The sequence below is a fragment of the Epinephelus lanceolatus genome, chromosome 6 (assembly GCF_041903045.1).
Source record: "Epinephelus lanceolatus isolate andai-2023 chromosome 6, ASM4190304v1, whole genome shotgun sequence".
Classification (NCBI taxonomy): Eukaryota; Metazoa; Chordata; class Actinopteri; order Perciformes; family Serranidae; genus Epinephelus; species Epinephelus lanceolatus.
The window spans coordinates 45,788,166-45,812,523 of record NC_135739.1 but is presented as its reverse complement, the minus strand read 5'-3'; the positions used below and the strand labels follow the sequence as shown (position 1 = coordinate 45,812,523).

Below are 24,358 nucleotides of genomic sequence, written 5' to 3'. Positions count from 1 at the left end.
CTGTGTTTACAAAAAACAAAAACCTGTCCAATGCCAGACAGACAATGAAACAAGATACTGGAAGTAAACGTTGAGGAACAAATTCATTACTTTCAAGGCATATCAAATGCTGAAACACTGCACAGCAGTTTATATTACAATGAGGAAGAATTTTACAACACTAGAAAGGTATCATGTCTATTGCACCGGGGCGAATGTTTAGCCAGCTGTTTTGTTTTTTGTTGTTGTTTTTTGCCAGAGCCCCAACTGAAAACGAGCAAACTATCAACATATCCTCTGTGGACAAGATTCTTCTCTTGTTTCAAAGATTTGATGAGTAGGCACAAGTATAAAAAAAGTGAAAGATAAAGGTGAAGGTACAACTTGCACTTGCACTTGGAATGCACAACACACGGCTAACTAAGTATTCATAATCAGCACAGTGCACGTTGAGATTTGCAATCTGTATGAAGACCACTCTGTACCTCACATGGGCAGTGGGTGTAGAAAACCTGGTATTAGCCACCTGGGTCAGATTAAGACTGCTCACTTGACTCAAGGTAATGGATGTTACATTAGTGCTGGATATGGAAGAAAACGTGATAAGTGTAGTTAATAGCTACTTTGGCTAAGTAACTGACCAGAGCCTCCCAGCACACAATTATGAAGACTAAAAGCACCGCAGGGTACTGCGATGCATTCACACACTTTAATGTGACCGAGAGAACGCCAGTCAGAGCAAGGCATAGAGTTAAGTACTCAACCTGAGCGTGTATGTGTGTGTGTGTGCACAACAGGAATTCAGGCTTTAGGGGTGTGGTAAGCATGTGAACTGGGAGACTGAGAGTGTGTGTGTGTGTGTGTGTGTGTGTGTGTATGTGTGTGTGTGTGTGTGTGTGTGTGTGTGTGTGTGTATGTGTGTGTGTGTGTGTGTGTGTGTGTAAAACCAGCTGTGAGTTCAACACAGCTCCTAAACAGCATCATTAAACCTCACCAGGACTGGAATAACATGCATGAAGACTTTGTGTTTGTGCGTGTGTGTAACATCTGACTGAAGATCAGCTATATAAAACCTCCCAGGTAGTGTCTTGGTACGTCATCAAGCTTAACAGTCCCTTTTATATGCTCCATCATCAAAGTCCACCCTGAATGGGCAAATGAACTGCCCAGTCAATAACAGCTTGGCGTTAAAAAACACAAGTCACACAAAATCAAAATGCCTCAAAACTATAGTAGAACCTAAAGGCCATAATTCTGTGAAACTGTGTCACTTTACAAGATGGTTTATTGGTTTATTTAAATAATTACAGGCGCAAACCACCTGGAGTCAAAGCAAAGGAAAGAGAAGCTAGCATGAGCAGAAAGCTCAGAGTTGTACGATGTAAGTTTATTTTACACATACGTAAGCTTTTTTATGTTTACCCCGTTTAGCTTTTCACCAGCTGCATTTTCACCTTTTGTGTGTGTGTGGTTGTGTGTGTGTGTGTGTGTGTAAACATGTCAAAATGTGGTCCTGGAGACATCAACTGTAGCAGGAACTACTACAGAAGCTGTTCAGAGTACTTTACCAGATGTTTATAATTTTGTGTGTGGACAGATTGTGTCACCATAATAGCTTCACTACTGTGCAATATGCAGTTAGGAAACGTGTGCAGTTGTGATCAAAAATAAAGTTTAAAAATGGATGTGGTCTGAGAAAGGGGGCTAAAAGATTCTGATTCTGATCTAATAACTACTGGATAACACCAAAACACCTCCTTAATTAGGTAAGATATTTATCCTGTGTCTGCTTTCATTACACTTATGCATTCTGTCATTGTTTAATACGAGTGTCATCTCTTCTATATCTCCAAATGTCCAAATGAGTCAAAAAATTAATAATGATTACATTTATTGGATTCTGTGTGTGTGTGCGTGCATGTGCGTGCGTGTGCGTGCGTGTGTGCATGCGTGTGTGTTGAATTTATTAAAGGAGCAATAAGCGAAATCGTTTACCGCTAGGTTCGCTGTTGTGCGCTGCCTGTAGAGCAAAACAAAGTGTGTCATGAGCCACACCTCCCTCTACCTCTGCTCTCCAACACTAGCACTACTCGGCTGCCACGCTAACGCTCCAACTCCAACTGAGCCGGGAGCCGGGCTCACAGTCTCACGGAGAAGAGTTGGAACGTTAGCATGGCAGCCCATTAGTGCTAACGTCCCCACACTTCTCCGCCAGGCTCAGTGAGTCGGAGCCGAGAAGCGTGGGGACGTTAGCGTTAGCACTAGTTGGCTGCCATGCTAACGTTCCGGGAGCCTGCTTCTCGGCTCTGGCGAGCTCTAGCGTGGGGACGTTAGCTTTAGCACTAGTCGGCTGCCATGCTAATGTTCCGGGAGCCTGCTTAGGCGTGGGGACGTTAGCGTTAGCACTAGTCGGCTGCCATGCTAACGTTCCGGGAGCCTGCTTAAGTGTGGGGACGTTAGCGTTAGCACTGGTCGGCTGCCATGCTAACGTTACAACTCTTCTCCGTGAGCCTGTGAGCCTGGCGGGCTCACGGAGAAGAGAGGAATGTTAGCGTTAGCTCCCAGAGTTAGCACTAGAGCTACTACGGCTACTGGAGTAGCTTGCAGCTATGGAGCGCTTCTACCAGCTCTTCTAGTCACTGAGCCTCGCCTCCATTTCAGCAAATACATTGCATTTATTACAGGTACCATCATCATTGAAGTAGGCAGGGGAATAGCTAAACACAGCTGCCAGGCTGCCCGCCGGGCTACATTTTACAATGCTAATTGCAAATGTTAGCTGGGCTGCCGGGCTACTCACCTAACACAACCGAAACGCCTGACCCATTGCTGGGACTGAGCCGCTAATTAATCAAGCTCTGGACATTAACCCATGCTACGATTGTCAGCAGTCACATCATCAATAAATACAAGAGAACCAGTTCCACTGGCAGCCATACATGGCCATGACATAACAGTACCTCCACCATGCTTCACTGATGAGGTGGTGTGCTTTGGATCATGAGCAGTTCCTTCCCTTCTTCCTTTTCTTGTCTTCCCATCATTCTGGTAGTTGATCTTTGTTTTATTTGTCCATAGTATGCTGTTCCACAACTGTACAGGCTTTTTAGATGGTTTTTGACAAACTCTAATCTGGCCTTCCATTTTTAAGGCTAACCAATGGTTTGCATCTTGTGATAAACCCTCTGTATTTATTCTAGTGAAGTCTTGTCTTGCTGACAAGAGCAGCAGGATGAAAGCTGAAGTGTTTGGGGCACCATTATCTGCTCAGATTCAACTAAATGTTTCAAAACTCATTGGACGATGCTTCACAGTGCAGATGGACATTGACCTGAAGCATACTGCAAAAGCAACCAAAGACATTTTTAAGGCAAAGAAGTGGAATGTTCTGCAATGGCCAAGTCATATCATCTGACCTGAATCCAATTGAGCATGCGTTTCTCTTGCTGAAGCCAAAACTGAGGGCAAAACACCCAAAACACAAGCAGGAAGTGCAGACGGCTACAGTAAAGGGCTGGCAGAGCATCACCAGGGAAGAAGCCCAGCATCTGATGATGCTTATGTGTCCAACACTTCAGGCAGTCATTGACTGTAAAGGATTTGCAACCAAGTATTAAAACTGACTGTTTAATTGATGATTATGTTAGTTTGTCCAAATACTTATGAGCCCTTAAAGTCGGGGGACTGTGTGAAGAAATGGTTGTAATTCCTACACGGTTCATACTACATTTTTGAAAAAAGCCTTAAATGAAAGCTGAGAGTCTGCACTTTAAGCATGTATTCATTGTTTCATTTAAAACCCATTGTGGTGGTGTACAGAGCCAAAATGATGACAACTGTATCATTGTCCAAATAATTACGGACCTGACTGTACATGGGAGATCAGTCCAATCGCCTTTATTCAGGTCTGCGCAAGGTTTGGGGCAGGGAAGGTTTCTTATTGGATAGGGGGCGGGGTGGGGCGGATGTTACGTGTTTACGTTTACCAGAAGAAAATACTGTAGTCCTCGCTCCGGATAACAAGATGCTTCACGACGCCATTCTTAGTGCCTTTTTCGGGCGTGTTTTGCTTATATTCTTGAAGCAGCAGTACGACAACAACCTTGTTCTGCTAATGCTTCGTCAGTTGAGGAGGAGAAGGGAGGTAGAAGGTCGAAGAAGGGAGATAGAAGACCGTGCTGTGGCGAATGGAAACCGGTGAGTACAACGAGTCCGACTGCTCTATCTCAGCCCGTTGCAATGCAGCCGATTGCTATGCGCTATACGTCATCGCGCCAGAAGGGCAAGGAAACGAGCATGCGCAGAAAGACCGGAATGAACTTAAAGAGGAATGAGTGTATACATGCACACAAAATTCTTTCATTCGGAATGACAAATGGAATAAACCACCCCCTTTAATCGGATTTAATTTTTCAATCGGAATGACCATTTTTCAATCGAAATGACCGTTTACATGACCACTTTTAATCGGAATGGCCTTTCATTCCGATTAAAAGTGGAATTAAACTGTGCATGTAAACGTACTGAATGATGAACCATGAAACGGTTATTCATGCAGTAGTTTAGCCAAGAGTGGTTATTGTAGGAAAAAAAAAGAAAGAAAGAAATGCATTCTGGGCATATATTTTGCACATACATTCAGTATGGACATTTTGCTATTTTGCAGATACATTGATTAAAAATGTTTGTAATAATGTTGTCAGATAAAACTGAAGCTGCATTAGGGGTTGTTTCAACCTTCATTGTTTTTACTGGTAATGGTAATAAATAAATATACAAGAGCACATACATTCAAACTGCATGACTGTACTACATCATTTTTAGTACAGTAGCTCAGCCCATAGAGACTTGCCTTGGGAATCAAAGGGTCGCTGGTTCAAGTCCCCAAAGAGACCAAGTATAGAACATGGAGTGGTAGCTGGAAAGGTGCCAGTTTGCCTCCTGGGCACTACCGAGGTGCTCTTGAGCTAGGCACCATACATCCAACTGCTTGGGCGCCTGTCCAAGGCAGCCCCCTCACTCTGACATCTTTCCATTAAATGCATATATAGGTCCTGTTTGTGCATGTGTGTGTATTTTGGGCCTGTGTATATATGACAACAGAGAGAAAATAAAAACGATTTCCCCTCAGGGATGAATAAAGTATATCTTCTTCTTTAGTATGTAACAATTTAATGATGTGACTTTTTCAGTGTTTAAGATAATTACCACATTAATTAGATAACAATATAGCAATTTCTGGGGAGCATAACATTAATCTTTCCTACATATAAAGGATATTTGATTAAATTTTGTTGTTATACCATTGTGTTTTTGATTTTTTCAGTCTCCGACCCACACCCATACAACTACACAAGAATATAATCATTACTGGTGATATGGACAATTTTACCGTTCCAGATCAGTTCAGCTCTGAATGGGTCACAGATGTCTGAGCGATTGCTGAATTGTCCTTGTTAAGACAGAGTAGCCACTTTTGTTGTAGAAAGCAGATTCCAGAAGAGATTGAGGTAGAAAGGAGAAAGGCTAGAGAGGAATACATAGATAGAGGCAATTAGAGGGAGAGGCCTGGAGAGTAAGGACAATAGACAAAGTGAGGGGGGAAAGACTCTGAGGCAGTGGCAGAAACACAAAGCAAAACTGTTGAAAACAGGAAGGCAGGAGAGAGTGTTTATAGATGAAGGGGAAGGGGTAAAAAGCAGAGGGAAGAGGTCTGGGAGTTCCCTGGCATCAATCTTCAATGCTCCACCACACTTTCATTACTTCTAGCTCAATGCAGATGAAGGATCCTCTCAGTAAAATGGAACAAAAGTTCATTTAACTGCTGACCTCCTGTTACAGCCACACACACTGCAGTGGGCTTTTAGCCTGATACCTATCACTGATGGAGAGTGAAAACCTAGATTTTATTTCTTTTTGTTGTTATTGTATGTACGTATAATTGGCTATTTAGATTTCAGAGAAGCATTTCATTTAAGATGACACAGCTGCCTTGTAAAATATGACCAATAAAGCCATAGGTGAGTGTTTGTTTTTCACTTTCTCCATGTTCTATTAGGGCACATCCATTGATAATCACTAAAGACTTTTGCCAGGGTCCAATCTGCCCACTACACCGAGTTGACTGATTGGTCTGGCATCATGACATGAAACAGCAGTTTCTTGGTTGAATAAGCAATCGATTCAATGAGTGCCACGGGTTGAATAGCAATTAGCCAATCAGTGCCACAGGCAGGTCTAACGCCATTGTCAAGGGGTGCAGCAGAACCAAGGATGCATGCTAACAACAGCCAGCACTAAAGGCCCAGACACACCAAACCACCGTCCAAGAACTAGTGGCGATGGAAACCGTCACCTCACATTGCCTGCATCTTAGCCAGAAAGTTGCACATGAACACGGCGAGTTAGCAAGTGAGCACATTAACAACACAATCCAATATTAAAAAAACAAAGTATATTTACTGTATGCCAGTGAACAACAGCAAAAACCATCACAAAATCTGCCAAAGAGCTCAGTGGTTAAAGAAAAATAATCTTATTTACGTACCAAGTTTGTTTTGATTGCCTTCCCTTTTTACTGTAGCTACTGGTATACTTTCCTCACTTAAGTTTCAATGAGGGCCAACAGTTACCAACAGCTCAACATTATGGTAGCCAACGACCAGCTTGGTGTGTCAGGGCCTTACAGACAAAACAGACACTGCTGTAGAGGCTGCTCTACATCTACATATCTACTCATTTCTCCATGTATCCTTGTTTGTTTTTACTTTGCTCTGCTCCACTCTGAAAAATCCCGACAAACCCAGTATGTTGGCATGGCTACGCATTAGAGTGGACATAAAATGTTGTCAGATTTAGGTGGGTACTTTGGTCTTTAGAGACTCGTTAGGTAAAACTTATCTTCCTCACCCACAGAAATCTGTTTGAGTGGAGGCAATGAAGGTGGTAACAGGGTGTAATGACTTGACAATTTTGTCTGCTATCAAGCAATAAAGACTTACCAACTTATCAGCTTGCCATCAAACCACTGTTACCATTTTCATTTTTTTGGTCATTATACTTTTCCTAAGTTCTCTTATGTGAAAGAGGGATAAATATGACAATATGAAACTACACTTAAAATTATCACAAGACAAAATACATAGCCCAGTGCTCAATGGAAACACTTTCTCCACGTGTGACCACAAAACTATAAAGGATAAGTCAAGTGATATTCTATTTTATTGTTACTGAAAACAAATTATAAAAAGCAAAGCAACAATGAAGTGATTCTAACAAGTATTATGTGTGTAGCCAAAGCTTGGTAAATTGTATTTCTTGGTGCCATAGAGCTCTAGAGTTGTCCAAAGACTTCTAAAAACACATCAGTGAGCCACATTGTCACACTGAGTGATATGTTCCTTTATTACCATGAACACATACACTATAATTTATTTTGCTTCAATCCCACACACCCTGTCCCATAGCCCCACATACTCACTACTGCACCAAATAGATGTCAGTTTGCATCAGAACACACTTCTAATAGATACATTATTTTTTCCCGAAAAACAAACAAACAAACAAACAAAAAAACACATTTGTCACTGTGATTTTTGAAGATATGTATTTTGAGTAGAAACAAATGAGGTTGGGACTGAATGCCATAGGGAAACAGGGGAAGTACAAATAAAGCACAAATAACACACACTTCTGTCATACTTATATATTTGTGGTGCACCCATAGCAGGGTGTTAAGTAAGAGTTAGGGCCTGAGAAATTTTTACATGGCCCGATCTATCTACACACTTTGTTTAGTGCTGCGCAAGTGCTTGAAAAAGAGCTGGCTGAACCCATCATAATTCCTCAACAAGGGACAAAAATGCTCTGGGCTGTTTGTATTTCTTAAAACCATTCACGATTGGCTTGGGCGGCACTAAACCCAGGCTGCAGAGATGGTGTCCTTGCAAAATAGAGTCAGAGGGATAACAAGGGGAGGAGAAATCTGTCTGAAAGAGGCGGCCACTGGCAGACTAATAAGCAGTCTACATCGTATGAGCCAGACTAGAGCAAAGTGCATCCATCGTTTATGCCAGGGAGCAGAATTAGGATGGCTGTAGGTCAGACAGAAGGGACTTGGCTTGGGGACCAAAAGGTGGCTAGTTCAAGACCCATCACTCTGACATCTCTCTACAACAGCAACACATGCCTATAGGTCAGGTGTGTATGTGCATGTCTGTATTTAAGTGTGTGTGTGTGTGTGTGTGTGTGTGTGTGTGTGTGTGTGTGTGCACCCGTACATGCTACATAGTACAGACCAAAAAACATATTTTTTTTACAGAGCGAGGACATTTCAGCTGGTCCTCATTTCTTCAAAGGTCTGTTTTAATTAATTTGCTTATGTTGTAAGTTTATTTTGCAAAGATGACATGGCATGCTGGAGTGTCAACAACATAACCAGGAGGATTCCCACTGCATCATATGTAGATGTGAAAGTCCACTGACAAAACAGTGATATTTAACAAGTTGGGATGAGAACATGTTGGTGTAACAATGGAGTTAAAAAATAATTTCTCCAAGAGAGATTATTTTAGACTTTGTTGTCCACCTTAGAGGAAAGTTTGTGGACCATCATAAATCACTTGATTCTCTTTTTTTCTTACCCTGACTTACAGTTGAACACTAAAGGGAAAAAACATTGTCATTGAACTAATCTGGAGTTTTGCAGAGTTTTCAAACATCAGCATTCTGCCTGATGACCAAGTTGTGTTATGGGTTTAACAGTAAATGCTAACTACTCCACCCCCATAAGATCTGGCCTATGGAGAGGCTCTGACATTTTTGTGCTTTTCCACTCTCTATCATAAAATGTGACTCATAGCCTGTGGTGGCCAATGACAGAGACCAAATCTTTTAATTGCTTCATTACCAAAGGTGAAGGTGCATCTGCAAGTCCCCATCAAAAACTCCATCCATAATCTGCAGCCTCAGTGATTACAGTTACACAAATAACACCTTTTCCTGTGATGTTTTTTGGGTGCAGGCATAATCTTACATCCACAACATGTCTACCCTGGTCTTCTACTTCCTCTTTCTTCAACCAGAAATATTAATGTTCAGTCACAAATCACAGGATTACTGTGTTGGATTTTTATAGTCATGCTGCATATCTCTTGCTGATCTACTGCAACTTACAATAAGATGGTCATAGACTGTAAATCCCATAATTATACTCAATGTGCCACAGACTTATGTAATCTTAAGAAGGAGGAAGGAGAGATCTTCTTTAACGATTTACTGCAGATACATTCGAATTTAACTGTATAACACCACAACAGTAAAAAAAAAATGTTTTCTTCTAGAAATGTGTGTCAAGTAAGAGTAGAGGAGAATAAAATAGAAGAGAGGTTGAAGTGACTGTAACTACATTGGATTTCTTATTTCTTATTCTGATGGTATATGTTTGTTTTTGTAGAGACTTGAGAGAACCCTGGTTGGAAAGGGTACTCTTATAACCTTTTCCCAAAATTAGTACATGTATGCAGGTTCCATTAAAAATAGCTGACAGACCAGAAGCAGCTCTGCAGTGAACGAGTACCCTTTTGCTTTTTGTTTTTGTGTTTCTTTTTCTGATGTGTCACATCCAAGAAATTATGGAAGACAGTGAAACATGTTATAGTAGTTACACTCTTTTTATATCTGTTACTTGCTCAGTCTGTCTTTCAAACTTGGCGCTGATTAAATTTGAATCATGTTTGAGCACTGCTTGGACAGAAATGGACAGTTTTTTGTGGGGCTTTAGTGTTGATTTTAATTAATCAATTAATTAATTAATCTACTGCAGTGTTTTAATAATATTACTGCAGCATGTTTACATGGGAACTTAGGTTTCATTAATCTTCCAACAAACTTTTCACAAAAAAAATAAAAAAAATCCGGAGCCATATTCACAGTTCTAAGTGGCAGTATTTAGGCACAGTGTTGCTTTGAGCTAAATGCTAATGTCAGCATGCTAACATGCAATGATAATGATACCGTTGTTTTTTTAGGTAATGTATGCTATGTTCACCATATTGGTTTAATGAGTTAACATGCCAAAATTTACCAATTAGCATTAAACACAAAGTACTAAATGGTAATGTCGTACGATTTGCAGGTAATTGGTCATACACCAAAGTACTGGAGTATTTAAATACTGAACATTCGGAACTCATGCAACAGAGTGATAATTGGACAGATGTAAAATTTAGGGGAGATATAACTAAATCCAAATTTTGTCTTGTCTTGGTTAAATTGAATGGATTTGTGGCTGGAGGCATTACATTTTTTGGGTTGTCCATCTAGGGCTGGACGGTATACCGGTTCACACTGAAAACTGGTATTTATTTTCGTTATGATATGAGTAGTATATAGGGACCAGCTTTGCGCGTGCACGTGAAATGCGCGTGCGCGCGCGTGCACGTGAACCGCGCGTGCGTGCGTTGCCCCCCCCCCCCCCCCCCCCCCCCACACACACACGCCCCTCCCCCAATCCCCTCCCCCACAAACGTCATATGAAATCCTGCTCTCATTGGTTAAACATAGCGCCTCCTTCTGGGGGTGGTTCCGAATGAAACCGTAGCTATTGGCTAATCAAAAGCCCCTCCTTGCGTAATAATCCCCTCCCTCAGACACCCCCCCACCCCGCCGCTGCCCCGCCGCTGCCCCGGACCGGAAAGAGACGATAAGTGTTGATTCAACACCTCGCCTACCCCAGACCATTGCGAGTGGTGCCAGGATGTCCGAAATCAGAGGAATTAAGAATGCCCAGGTGTTTTTTTACAACGACCCCCTGCTGTGCACCATCTGTTTGGTGTAATAAATGTTCAGACATGTCTGGGCAAAACATGTGAAGAAAGTACAGTAGCCAATCATACGGCAAGGCTAGACCAACATCCAATCAGGGTTTAGTGATGTGTGTCGTGCTTGCTTAATGTTTTACCCAAATGTATAAAAATCTCTGTGAAACAAGCAGAGGACATTTTCTTTAAAAAAAGGCTAGGTTGCGTGAAACACAGCGGACCCTTTTCTACTGCTTTACTGCGGACAATGGCTTCAATTAACGGTAAGCGTGCCTAAACTATATTGGATAACATTGCTCTCTAGATACTTAATTTTTCTCAGAAAAAACATTCTAAAAACTACAACTACAAAAAAAAAAAAAAAAAAAGTGTTTTCTTATTAGGCGCAGTTGCTGACGATTCCGGAGTTGAAAACCGTGCCCCTGCACCCCGCCGCACCGGCCGTAAGTTAAAATAACATTTCGTTGTGTGTGTGTGTGTGTGTGTGTGTGTGATCGTGTGTGTGTGTGTGTTTACTTATTTTCATTATTACTGATATTAAATTCTAAACATAATGAATGTATTTTCGTTTTAAATCTTGACCTAATGAATGTATTTTATTATTATTATTTTAAAGAGTGTGTTACTAGGCTAAATAATGGTATTACTTTCCAGCTGCAACACAAAGACGCTCACTTTCGTTGAAAAGGCGCAGAACAGACCCTCCAGCCTCTGCTGCTAGAGATTTTATACCGTAAGACTGTTTTCTTTATATATTTTATTTATCATTAATGGGGGAATGCTTGCGGCATCATTGTAAACATCTGTTTTACCTCCTCTTTCTCCACAGTGCACAGCGCAGGCCGCTGAGACCCCTCCATCAGTTCTCTAGCGGGTTTAACACGTAAGACATAATGTTTTAATGCTACTTTATATGAATATTATGCTAATATGTGTCGGATACAGAATACTGCTAACATATCGTTTTTTTTTGTTTTTCCATAACAGTGCCTGGGCGATTCACCAGGACTACCCATCTGAAAATTTCCAGAGGGTTACACCGTCAGGACAAGGATTTCTCACGTAAGACACGTCGTTATATATAATAATAATAATAATAATAATAATAATGATAGCAGCCTAATAATGATAATAATAATATTAATAATAATGATAACGTTAATGTTGTAATTTTTTTTATTTTATTTTTTTTTAATAAACAGTACTCAACCGCCTGAGCTGACGGCCACGCAAGAAACAAACGCTGCGGTAGCTGCGTTACTGGTTGCCCAGGGATTATCTGCGGGTGGAGCGTGGAGCGCACAAGGATCAGGCGGTGTAGAACCGGCTCCAGCGAGTGTTGAGGAGTGCTTCAACGACACATTCGAGGAGGTCGGGGAGTCTGTGAACTCGTTTCCTAACGGCCGAGAGGAAGTCGGCGGAACAGCGGGCGCCCAGCAGCGTGAGAGGGCATCGATCAGTGAGGAACACGGACCATCTCTTCCTCCTCCTCCGCACCGGCGGCTATTTCACGAGGGAATATCTGTAGAGGCTTTGTGGAGTCATCAGGAGTCGCTCTTCCCACCACTGGACACCAGCCTACAGCATCAGCACGAAGTAAGCAAAGATCTGTTTTCTACAAGTACACCTGTGAAGGCTGGCGTTGCTGATACTGGTGCTGCTTCTGCTCCCGCAGCGGGGAGAGGTGTGTGTGTGGGGAATCTCCCCACAATCCCTACATTATTAAGAGGTGATGACTATATTCCAGATTTTGATGACCTGTTAGACAGTACTGGTGATTACAGACACAGTAACTTACCCAATTTACTGACATTATCACCTATACCCGCTTCATTTCCTCCCCCTCCCGCTGTTTTTGCTGACGTTGTTGTTGAAAATGGTGAAGAGGAGAGCATAGTATTTGTTGACGTATATCCAGGCCAGGCCTCCACCCCGCCGCTACCCCCCAGGGTCCTCCTCCCCCCTCCATCCCCTATCCCTCTTCCCAGGCCTCCCCCATCAGCTGTTGGTGTTGTTGTTGATGCTGTTGATGAGAGCGTGGTATTTGTTGACGCATATCCAGGCCAAGCCTCCACCCCGCCTCCAACTACCCCTCCTCAGCCTATCCCTCTCCCCCTGCCTCCTCCAGTAGGTGTGGTTGTTGATGCCGGTGTTGAGAGTGTCGTAAACCATACGCCCCCGCCCTCCAGCCCTCCTCAGCCTCCTGTCCCTCTCCCCCTGTCTCCTTCAGTAGGGGTGGTTGTTGATGCCGGTGTTGAGAGTGTCGTAAACCATACGTCCCCGCCGTCCACCCCGCCTCCACCTACTCCTCCTCAGCCTATTACCGACCCTGTCTCACCCTCTGATTCTCCCATACCAGAGCCTGCTCTAGCAAGAGAGAACGTATTGCTCAAAATCAGGTGCAGGCAGCAGGCTAGGTTAATCAAGCGCGAACAGCGGCAGAAAAGAATTGCCGAGACGCGATACCTCCTCCTGGCAAGCGAGCGGCGAAACCTGATTAGGAACAGTAAAACTAACAAGCGACGCTACAGAGCCCTTAATACACAGGTACAGTTGATTAAACAGAGCGTCGGTACCTTAATTGAACTACAGCACACAACCACAACATCAATAAATAATCTAGTAGACGCATTGTGTAGAAAAACAGGAACACACAGTAAGTAGACGTAGATAATGGCACCACCAAGGAAACTGTTAAAAACGAATGAGCACTCAGGTCGGGATGGTCGTTATGACACCGATGACGAAAGCACACATTTTACTGATAATGTCGATTCGTCCCAGTGCACTACAGAGGGGCGGCGTGCTTTGACAGGTACAGTTAGGGAACGTTTTAACACACTCTCTGGACCAGATGTATTGGCTAGCCACAGCAGTGTTATGCGCTGGTCCAGATACATTTTAAAAAGAATGCGGGGGATAGAGAAGAGAACAGCGCTGTTTTTAAGAGACAGAATTTTATCCTCATCATCATCGCCATCACCACCACACGCATGTGGTTCAGGTTCTGGTGTTGCTGCTACTCCCGCTACATCTAATGCTGCTGTTATTGTAGAAATCGGTGTTAATAATAATAACAACAGTGACAATGATAATAACAGTGATGATAATATAGCCTCACCATGCCGCTGCTGTCAGTTCTGGGACTGTGAGTGTCTCCGGTGTGAATGTGTGCGTGATAGTGGGGTCTCTGCTGAACATGCTGCTGTCGGTTCTGGGGCCGTGAGTGTCTCTGGTGTGAATGTGTGTGATCGTGGGGTCTCTGGTGTGAATGTGTGTGATCGTGGGGTCTCTGCTGAACATGTTGCTGTCGGTTCTGTGAGTAACTCTATGGTCTGTCAACACGGTGCAGGAAATCCGGTAGAAGGAACACCCGCTGTGCCGTCTACCAGTACAGGCGGTGCACAGTTGTGTGTCCGTGACATACCTAGATTCAACGCTGCCGAATTTCGCCAGAGGGTCGATTTCAGAGACGTTAGTCTTGATAATATCACCCAGGCAATTGACAGTGTTAGAGAGAGGTTGTCAGGCGTGATTGGTGCAGCCTTAGAGGACTCTCCTGCAGGTAGTGTATTAAATGTGGTTTTGAGAGGACCATCTCTAGCCAGCGATGTGCAAGCTGTTTTAAGCTCTGACAACGCATATAACGCTGACGAGTTTTTGGAGGTGATCTCTCAAGTTGTGCAGAGTAATGACACGTCGCTGACAGATGATGATCTGGAGTTTGTTGTGACCGTGGCACGTGGTAGTAGTGGTGCTGGCTCTAGACTGAGGCTAGGAAGCGTCCCTTATGATGAAATTTTATCCAAGAAGGGAAGGCACCTGTATAACCCTGAAAACGATGGGTCTCAGAACAGTCTTTGTTTCTCTCTTTGTCTCGCCCATTTTGTTAATGAAAGCTTGTCTGCCGCTGATAAAATGCAGTATGCTAAACAACTGCATAGCGCTGTAGGATTTGATGAAACCCACAAGGTGTCGCTCTCTGATATCACAAAATTTGAAAATCACTTAAACCTAAAAATCGTAGTATTCCACCATGGTTCAGGGCGTAAACACCTACAGTGTTACAAAACCCATGACGCAGTACACGCCAGCACTGTGTGGATGTACCTGCACAATGACCATTATTACCTGATTGTAAATAAATCCGGTTTCTTTGGCGGTACCTATGTGTGTGACTACTGTTACGGTTCATACACAGAACCGTTTAAGCACGTTTGTAAATACCTCTGCAATGTTTGTTATACACCGTGTCACATGCACACAGGGGCCACTGTAAAATGTACAGAGTGTAAACGAATCTGCAAGTCCAGACACTGCTATCATCAGCATAAACACCCTCACTCTAAACACGACGCAGCGCCGTGTGACAAAGTGAAATATTGTGAAGAGTGCGGTAAAACCTACAAGGCGGCAAGAACGCAGCATAAATGCACACCACCAAAGTGTACACACTGCGGTGAGGCCCTAAATGAGAGCGATGCGGTACACCAGTGTTTTATCCAGCCGCTGAAAAAACAAACCCCACACACAAAATACATATTTTTTGATTTTGAGACGCGTTATCACGAGGGCAAGCACGAAGCAAACTTTGTGTGCGCTATGGACACAGAGGGAAACAAATTTTGTTTCAACACCCTGAAATGCGTTGACACGTTTGTTAAACGGTACCGGCAGCCAAAATATAAGGGGTACACATTTATTGCACACAACGCCTCTGGGTTTGATAATTACATACTGCTGGAATATTTTGTGCAACAGGGGATCCCTCCCACAGTAACCATGCGTGGCAGTAGGGTCATCCTGATGTATGACAAGGCATTCCAGCAACGCTGGATCGATTCTTTCAGCTTTCTACCCATGCGTTTATCCAGGACACCGGCTGCCATGGGTTTTGAGGACATGGAGAAGGGGTATTTTCCGCACAAGTTCAACACCGAGGCGAACGAGTACTATGTGGGCAAATACCCCGACCCCTCTTATTACGGGTACAACGCCATGTCTGACAGCGACAAGCATAGGTTCATGATGTGGTATGACACCGTCCGTGAGAAAACCTTTGATTTCCAGACAGAAATTCGCCACTACTGTGTTAATGATGTAGAAGTGCTTCGCAAGGCCTGTCTAATTTATCGTGAGACATTTATCAGGTGCACAGACCTCGACCCGTTCGCGTTTACGACACTGGCGTCGAGTTGCATGGGCGTTTTCAAAACGCGTTTTCTACCCAAAGACACCCTCGCCCTCACGTATGAAGGCGCATACACCCAGCAGAATAAAACCTATTCTGAGGTGTCTATGCAGTGGCTGGAATACGTGGCCAAGGTAGAAGGCTCCGAGATTAGACACGCTTTGAACCGCGGTGAGCACCGATTTGGGCAGTTTTTTGTGGACGGGTATAACACGGCCACAAACACCTGCTACGAGTTTGCGGGATGCTTTTTTCACGGATGTGTCAAGTGTTGCGTCCAGACCGAAGTGAATCCTGTCACCAAAAAACCCTATGGCAGTCTGTACCACTCATTCTGTGAAAAAATATCAGCGTTGAAAAGCGTGCATGGTCTGCGTGTGGTGGTGATGTGGGAATGTGAGTGGGAGGCGCTAAAACGTTCAGACCCATCTGTTCAGGCGCACCTCAACACTTACAGGCCCAAAGAACGCCTCGACCCACGACAAGCCCTTTTTGGAGGGCGTACAAACGCCATCAAAATGTACCACAAGGCTGATAACGCAGATGAGAAAATCAGATACTACGATTTCACAAGCCTGTATCCTACTGTACAGTCAAAAAAACAATACCCAGTTGGACACCCTCAAATTATCCACCGAGATTTTGGTCCGGTAGAAAATTATTTCGGGTTTGTAAAGTGTACCGTGCTTCCTCCCAGAGGTCTGTACCACCCCGTACTACCCTACAGGTGTCACAAAAGGCTCATGTTTCCGTTGTGTGGCAGGTGTGCTGAGGAGTTAAACCAGACCAGTGTCTGTGCGCATACTGACGCCGAGCGACAGCTGTCAGGTGTGTGGGTCTCATTTGAACTTCAGAAAGCTGTCGAGAAGGGGTACCAGATTGTCTGCATTGATGAAGTGTGGCATTTCCCAAACAAGACAGACACATTGTTCAAGGAATATGTCAAGACGTTTTTGAAGTGTAAGCAGGAGGCGTCAGGCTACCCCGGGCATGTCACTACTCCTGCAGAAAAAGCCCAGTACATACGCGACTACCATGAAAAGGAGGGGATTTTACTCGATGCTGACAAAATCTGTGTCAACAAGGCGGTCAGGAATTGTAACAAGCTTCTCCTGAACTCATTGTGGGGCAGATTCAGCATGCGGAGTAACATGCCCTCCTGCGAGTTAATTACAGAACCGGAGAGATTCACACAGCTCATGTTCAGCGACCATTATGACGTGCGTCAGTTTGGGTTTATATCCGATGACGTGGCCATTGTCCAGTGGTGTCACGCAGATGGTAAGGCGTCCAGAGTGAATGATGTGAATGTGTTCATAGGGGCTATGACCACCGCCTATGCTAGGCTGATGCTGTATGACTTGTTGGACAGGCTACAGGAGCGTGTGCTGTACTGTGACACGGACAGCGTCATTTTCACGTCCAGCCCAGGTGATTGGGTTCCCCCTCTAGGCTCATACTTGGGTGACTTAACCGACGAGATCAATGACGGTGATGTGTGCGGGCTCCCAGAGGAAGATTATATCACAGAGTTTGTGTCTGGGGGTCCAAAGTGTTACGCCTACTGCACAAAACTTGGTAAAACGCAGGTCAAGTGCAAGGGTGTCACACTTAACGCCAAAAATGCAGCAGTGCTCACCCACGAGTCGCTTAAGGGGTTGGTCCAGTCCTTTGTGACCAATCAGAACACTCAGATGCATGTGATCACAGAGGCGGAAACCATCAGACGTGATAAAAAGAAGTTTCATCTTAAAAATGACATAGTACACAAAAAAGTCAAGGTGGTATATAACAAGCGCAGAGTCCTGTCAGACTACAGCACGCTGCCTTATGGCTACTAACATCTCTTTTGACTCAAGACTGCAGCATCCGTTTAGTTTGGTGGTGAGTGGTCCCTCAAATTGTGGAAAGACGTATTTTGTCAAGGGTCTTATTGAAAATGCATCTACAGTTATTTCACATAACATTGATAATTTGGTCTACGTATACTCATGCTGGCAGCCTTTATATGACCAACTCCTTAAATTAAGAGACATCAACTTTGTTAAAGGGTTACCCGATTCCCTGTGTGACGATGAGTTATTACCCCCGGACAAGACTAATCTACTCGTCATAGACGATTTAATGAATGACGCCAGTAACAATATAGAAGTTCAGAATGTATTCACCAAATATGTCCACCATAGAAATCTCAGCTGTATATATCTGGTTCAAAATTTGTTTATACAAGGCAAGGCTAGCAGAACCATTAGTTTAAACACAAACTACCTTGTCTTGTTCAAAAACCCTAGGGATAAATATCAGGTTACACTTCTGGGCAAACAGATGTTTCCTGGAAACACTAAATATTTTTTAGAGGCGTTTAATGACGCCACTAGTTCTGCATACGGGTATCTCCTCATAGATTATAAAGCTGCCACTCCAGACCACTTGAGGCTCAGAACCGCTTTGTTATCAAATCAGCACGTTGTTTATATGCCTAAAAAACAAAGGGCTAAATAATGTCGTCACGCGTGCAGAGGAATCTAGCCATGTTGGAGTTGTTATATAAAGCAACGCCGGGTATGAGAAGGGTCATTGTGTGTGGCGCTAGCGCAGACTTTATCGATGCACTCTGTGAAATAGCTTTAAATGTGTTGAGAGGTAACATCCCTTTGACAGAAAAACAGTACGCTCAGTTAAAAAAGAAGAGAGGCATCATCAGACTGGTTGCGGACAAAAATGTTAAACATTTAAAGAAGAAAAAGACGATTAACCAGAGCGGCGGGTTTTTACTACCACTACTTGGAGCAGCTATACCATTTATTACAAGCCTGATAAGCAGAGGTTAAGAAAGAGGAATATGGAGCATGCGCAGAAGATGTTTTTGGTTCCTCAGCATCAGCTTGACATGTTAAAACAGCAACAACAGCAGCAGCAGCAGCAGCAGCAGTATCAGGACCAAAACACTGCAAGCATAAGACAGGTAGTACAAAACGATCTTGACCGAGCCATGTCTGACATTTTGAAACTACCGGACACAGACATATATGAAAAGGCCAAAAAATACTCTCAAGTACTGCAGCGTTATTTGGCATTGGTGAGACAGGGTGAGCGTGAAAAAACTGTACTGACCCTGTCAATGCCTGATACCGAAATTAGACCCGAGGACCGCAGACCTGACGATGATGATGATGATGGGCATAAAAAGGACACGGTTTTAGAGGGTGTGTTAAAACACATTCCCAAAAGAAGTCAGAGAAATGCTGAATACATTCTAGATGCAATTACCCGCTCAAAGCATGTTTTATCCTGGACAGACAACGCTGAAATTGTTGTTAACGGTCGTCCCCTCCACGGTACTCATTTGTATGACCTGGTGAAAAGTGTCACTGCATCACACAACATTTCAGACATTTCTAGACCACTGGGGTGGGACGTGTTCCTAAAAACCCTAGCCCATTTAAACATACCTTTAATGGCCATCCCTAACAAACAGGTGCGTGGCGATATAGCTGAGTATAAAAGAATCGGAGACGCCCCTAGTTTTTCAGCCCATAAAAGCAAGGGGAAAAAACGGTCGGTAATAGACTCACCGGGGTACTTTAGCACCCCACTAAGGACACCTGCTTCAACACGTTCACTACCTCACAGACTAAACACTTCACAGTGGGAGGATTTTTAATAATAAAAGGATGTGTGTAATTTTGTTACAGTTTGTCTGATTTCTTTATCTTTTTTTAATATTTACTTTTGAATGCCGTTTGAATGTATTTTTATTTTTCATTATTACTATTATTAAATTCTTAACCAATTTAATGTATTTTTGTTTTTAACTCTTGCCCAATTGAATGTATTTTTATTTTTCATTATTACTATTATTAAATTCTTGAATGTATTTTCATTTTAAATTCTTGACCACTTGAATGTATTTTTTCATTTTAAATTCTTGACCAATTTAATGTATTTTTGTTTTAACTTTTGACCACTTGAATGTATTTTTTATTATTTACATTATTACTATTATTAAATTCTTGACCAAAATGAATGTATTCTACAAATGTGTTAAATAAATGGAATGTCTGAACTGCGGATCATGCTTTCTCTCTCTTTTATTTATTAGAATTATTCACAGTCACACTGCATGTTGCTGCACTGTACACATGTGAAATTATATCCACGGCATACAGAGGGCTGTATTTTGTTTACAAACTTGCACACCATAGCATCATTGCGTGCCAGATTAGCACTATACATGTTTAATATTCTTGTAAAAGGAATTCCTCTTTGTATATGACACAGAAAAAAGACACAATGCTGTCCACAGGTTGTAGAGTAGTTGTTCTGAACCTGCCTCTGGGAATAATACACGCCTGCACAGTTTTCAACGAGGTATCTGTATATCTCCGATGGAAATTTGTCGCTGTTGGGAGGGTTTCCAAAACTGTCGAAAAAATATCCATGCTTCTGTTTCGTAATATAAATAGCGAGCCAGTGTTCACCGGGCATGTTAGAGGGATGTGTATTCACAACCAGCATGGCTGGGAACGCTGTGCCTTTATGGTTTGACAGCTGGTCGCATGCCAGGACTCCTAAAAAATTTGTCCCGTTAATGATTCTTTTATTGAGGATGCCGGTCAGCTCTATAGTGTTCATGGCTGATACCGCTTCTTCTTCTTTTTAGTAATAATCCAAAAGTACTTGTCTCTTGTTTGATATTTCGATAACAGAATCGTAAACAGCATAACACACGAGGTTAACGGTGCGCTGTAGAGGTACTCTGAAACGGACTTCCAACCTCACATTACCACTTTTAATCAGTGATACGTTCCCTGCACGACCGTCGTCCGGTTCCAGATTGAAGCAGAATAACGTGTAACCATTCCCGAAATCATTACGTGATATGGCCAGAGACCTGTCTTTTAAATGACGTCCTGTAGTTTGTACCAGCTGGAAATACTCTCTCACATACTGGCCTCTCTGAAATAGTGGCTGAAAGGGCTTTGCAGGGTGAGACTGCCCGTCTGCGTACAGGCTAATAAACTCTGTATCGTAATGCTGAAAACAGAAGGGGTTCCGGTTATAGCTCCCCGAATATGCCTCATGGTCAACAAAGCCTATGATGACGAATTTGGGGATTTGTCCCATGTAAAGATTTTCCTGGTTGCACACTCTTGTTCCTGCAGGTATGGAAAATGTTTTCAGAGCCACTCTGTCAATAGCGTATTTAGCGTTAGTGTGCTGCAGTGCCCTGCTATGCGCCAATCTAACGGCAGGTGCCACGGCCACCTTTTTCACAAATAAGCTAGCCGATACGATCTTCACGGCGTATTGATTATTTTGCGCAGTCATTAAGGCAAACTCGTCCTTTGATCGAATAAATTTTAGGGAAATGTCTATACCGTTTAACAATAACTTTTCCTGAAAAAACAAATCGGAGTGTATTGGTGCTATTAATTCCACAGTGCGGCTGTTGACAGTGTATCGCCCTCTTTCGGCTAGGCCTTCGTTATCTCCGGCTATGGAGGCAACATTCATGTGGTCTGCTGTGTCTTTACAAAACAGGCCGCTGCTAAACTGTGTATCCAAGGTGTCCTTTCCGTAGTTGATTAAACACTCGATTATCCCACGGTACGGGTATGTGTTGGAAGATTGGGTTATAAGCCTGTCTCCTAACATGATATCCACCTGCGAGAATAACGTACACCCGGGGTAGTTGACAAAACCCACATCTGCGGCTTGGGCCAAATCGGTACCATCGGGGTTCGTGATTCTCGCGCGCATGTACAGGTAGGTATCGTTTAGATCAATGTAATCCTCGCCGCAGGCCGATATAAAAAATTCCAGAGGCCCGGCATCCCGTAATGCCGAAACCGGGGGTATTTCGACAAATGTAGATTTTTCAATGGATGTCTGTGTGTACGGCACTGTGAACAGATCCAGCTCCGTCTTCACACATTCTTCAGACTGGTTGTGTATGAGAGCCATGGCCGGTGCTGTTGTTTTCTCTTCTCAGACTAGAATATGTCTTTACGCAGAATCACCGAGCGTCTTTTGGAAGTTGCGCTTCTCTTGGCGGCCGACTTCTTTCTGATGCGTCGTGTCACTTTGACGGTCGTTTTACGCTTTTTGGACCTGCCGGAGCTGTGACCCCTCGACGAGGGGGGTCTTTTGGACAATCTTTTTCTGATCACCATCAACCTGTTTCCTTCCTGTCGTCTCGATACAGCGCTTCTGGCAATGTTGGACGCCATATCCCCTACAATGTTTACAGCTGCGTTTTTTAAATGTGGCTTGGCGATGCTGAATCCTTTTTTAAATAACGGTACAGCCATTCTAAGCAAGCCTCGAAATATGCCGCCTAAACCGTTACCGTATTGTGTACTTGAACCTATAAATCCGGGTAATTCGCCACCCGCTTGGTTCATGTAATATGTCATATATCGGGCATCGTCACGCACATATGGTGTGTAGGCCATTTTCTCAGGTCTAGAAATACTGCTTCACAGGTCTAAAGTGTAGTTTAACAATCACTTTTCCGTACGTGAATGGTATATACTGGTTTTGATCGTTTTTTAACGATATCTCGATATCGTCAATGACAGATTTGGAGAGCGATGTATAGTGTGGCTTGTCATATGTCAGAGTGGGCATACGACCTACCTCCGGCGTTATATTTATACATCGGAGGAGCGGCGCGTGGCTGTCTCCCACTAGCTGATAATCAACGATATCGCTGTAAACGTATATATTATAAACTCCCCCAAAAATATCTGCGGGGTGAGGACTGGCGTAGATTTTCTTAAAAATAGGGGTCACCGGTATCTCAAACGGCTCACCGGGCTTAAAACCCAATATTTCGGCCAGTTTCCCGCGGAACGTCACCTTATATCCTTCTCCTCCCGAAAAATAAACATGATTTGTAATGTTGTTATATTGAAGACCTAAGCGCGATGTTATCGGGTTGCCGATGCATTTAGCATTAAATTCTTTTAGTATTCTGGGAATGGAGTCGTAAAACCCTGCAAACAGTGTTATAGTGGCTGTCTGGTTGGTTTTACTGTCGTATATTAACACGTCCGCGTCAGAAGCAGGGAACGTTGACCACACCCTAGGGTACTGAAGTTCAATAACCCCCACCTCGTACGGTTCGCTCAGAACGATCGGTTTTGCTAATTTTGTTCGGTAGCGCCATATCTTGTTATTAGGATACACGTGTAGCGATGCATTACTCGGTAACGTGACATAAAATCCGTTCTTGTTCTCCATCTTCTTGATGTTGTTGGGACGTGCGACAATTCCAAAGTGGCTGTGTAAACAGATAACGCCCGTGATATATATATATATATATATATATATATATATATATATATATATATATTACACGTCAACGATGTCCTTTTCAGAGACCCACGAGTTAAATTTCTCAGGCCACCCCAACCATTTCACAAGCGCCATCTTTTTCCGGCCTATAGTTTTTCTGGATATTATTTTCTCTATTTTAAACACCTTGTTTTTGTCAATGATTACCGGCTGTAGCTCAGGCTCGTAAAATGCGCCTTTTACCTCATCACCCGAGCAATCTGATATTCTATACACAGGCTGGTCACGGGCTATGCGCCTAGTTATTGTAAAAAACTCGTCTGTATATGTTTGTTCATAACCTTTTCTAAACACCCCTCGGAGTTTTGATATTCTCACAGTGTCCCCTACATTATATTTGAACGATACGATCCTCGGCGGTTTCTTCTTCTCCTTGTACAGCGTGTTAAAGACGAGCTTCTCGTTGTCTTTGTTTACATCGGATGGGGCCATCTTTATCGATCTGTGGTGAGACTTGTTGTAAGCGTTGACGAGGTCCTGGACGACATCAACATATCTACGCGAATTAACAGACGTTAGATATCTCCACATGCGGGTCTTAAATGTTCTGTTGAAACGTTCAACCGTGCTAGCCTTAGTCTCGTTTGAGGTAGAGAAATGTTTAATTTTATACACCTCCATTAGGTGTTGAAACTGTTTGTTATAAAACTCTGTCCCCTGATCGGTTTGGAGTTTTACAGGTATGCGGCCTTCGTTCAAAATGTCTTCAAACGCCTTTGCAACAGATGTACCGGTCTTGTTTTTAAGACACCTAACCCATGCATATTTAGAAAATACATCGATACATGTCAGCAGGTAGCGCACATTGTCATTTTCTGCTGAATATTCACTCATGTCCACCAGATCGGCCTGGAACTGTTTGTCAATACCGCTAACCAACACCCTATTTCTAGGGAAGTGTACAGCTGCTCTAGCGTGGAGGGTATACACATCTTGCCCCTGCAAGTAACGCTTTACTTCAGGCATCCCCGGAGCCTCCCCAGTGCATTTTCTAACAGCGTCGCAA

At 43.3% G+C, this 24,358-nt stretch overlaps 2 protein-coding genes across 2 annotated transcripts in view; one reads left to right on the top strand and one right to left on the bottom strand.

Annotated features, from left to right (window-relative positions):
• The window catches only part of naaladl2 (N-acetylated alpha-linked acidic dipeptidase like 2), an 814,243-nt gene that overhangs the window by 523,839 nt on the left and 266,046 nt on the right, over positions 1-24,358 (bottom strand). The window lies entirely within an intron of this gene.
• On the top strand, positions 10,097-13,631 carry LOC144463636 (uncharacterized). Its single transcript, XM_078168397.1, has 6 exons — positions 10,097-10,114; positions 11,104-11,242; positions 11,454-11,532; positions 11,629-11,682; positions 11,787-11,861; positions 12,002-13,631. The coding sequence occupies exons 1-6, from the start codon at positions 10,097-10,099 to the stop codon at positions 13,461-13,463; spliced, it is 1,827 nt and encodes a 608-aa protein (XP_078024523.1). The 3' UTR covers positions 13,464-13,631.

What these genes read in the sequence shown, in the direction of transcription:
- LOC144463636 (XM_078168397.1), top strand. An exon ending in GCTGCTAGAGATTTTATACC is followed by an intron (nt 11,533 to 11,628) that starts GTAAGACTGTTT and finishes CTTTCTCCACAG; the next exon opens with TGCACAGCGCAGGCCGCTGA. An exon ending in TCAGGACAAGGATTTCTCAC is followed by an intron (nt 11,862 to 12,001) that starts GTAAGACACGTC and finishes TTTAATAAACAG; the next exon opens with TACTCAACCGCCTGAGCTGA.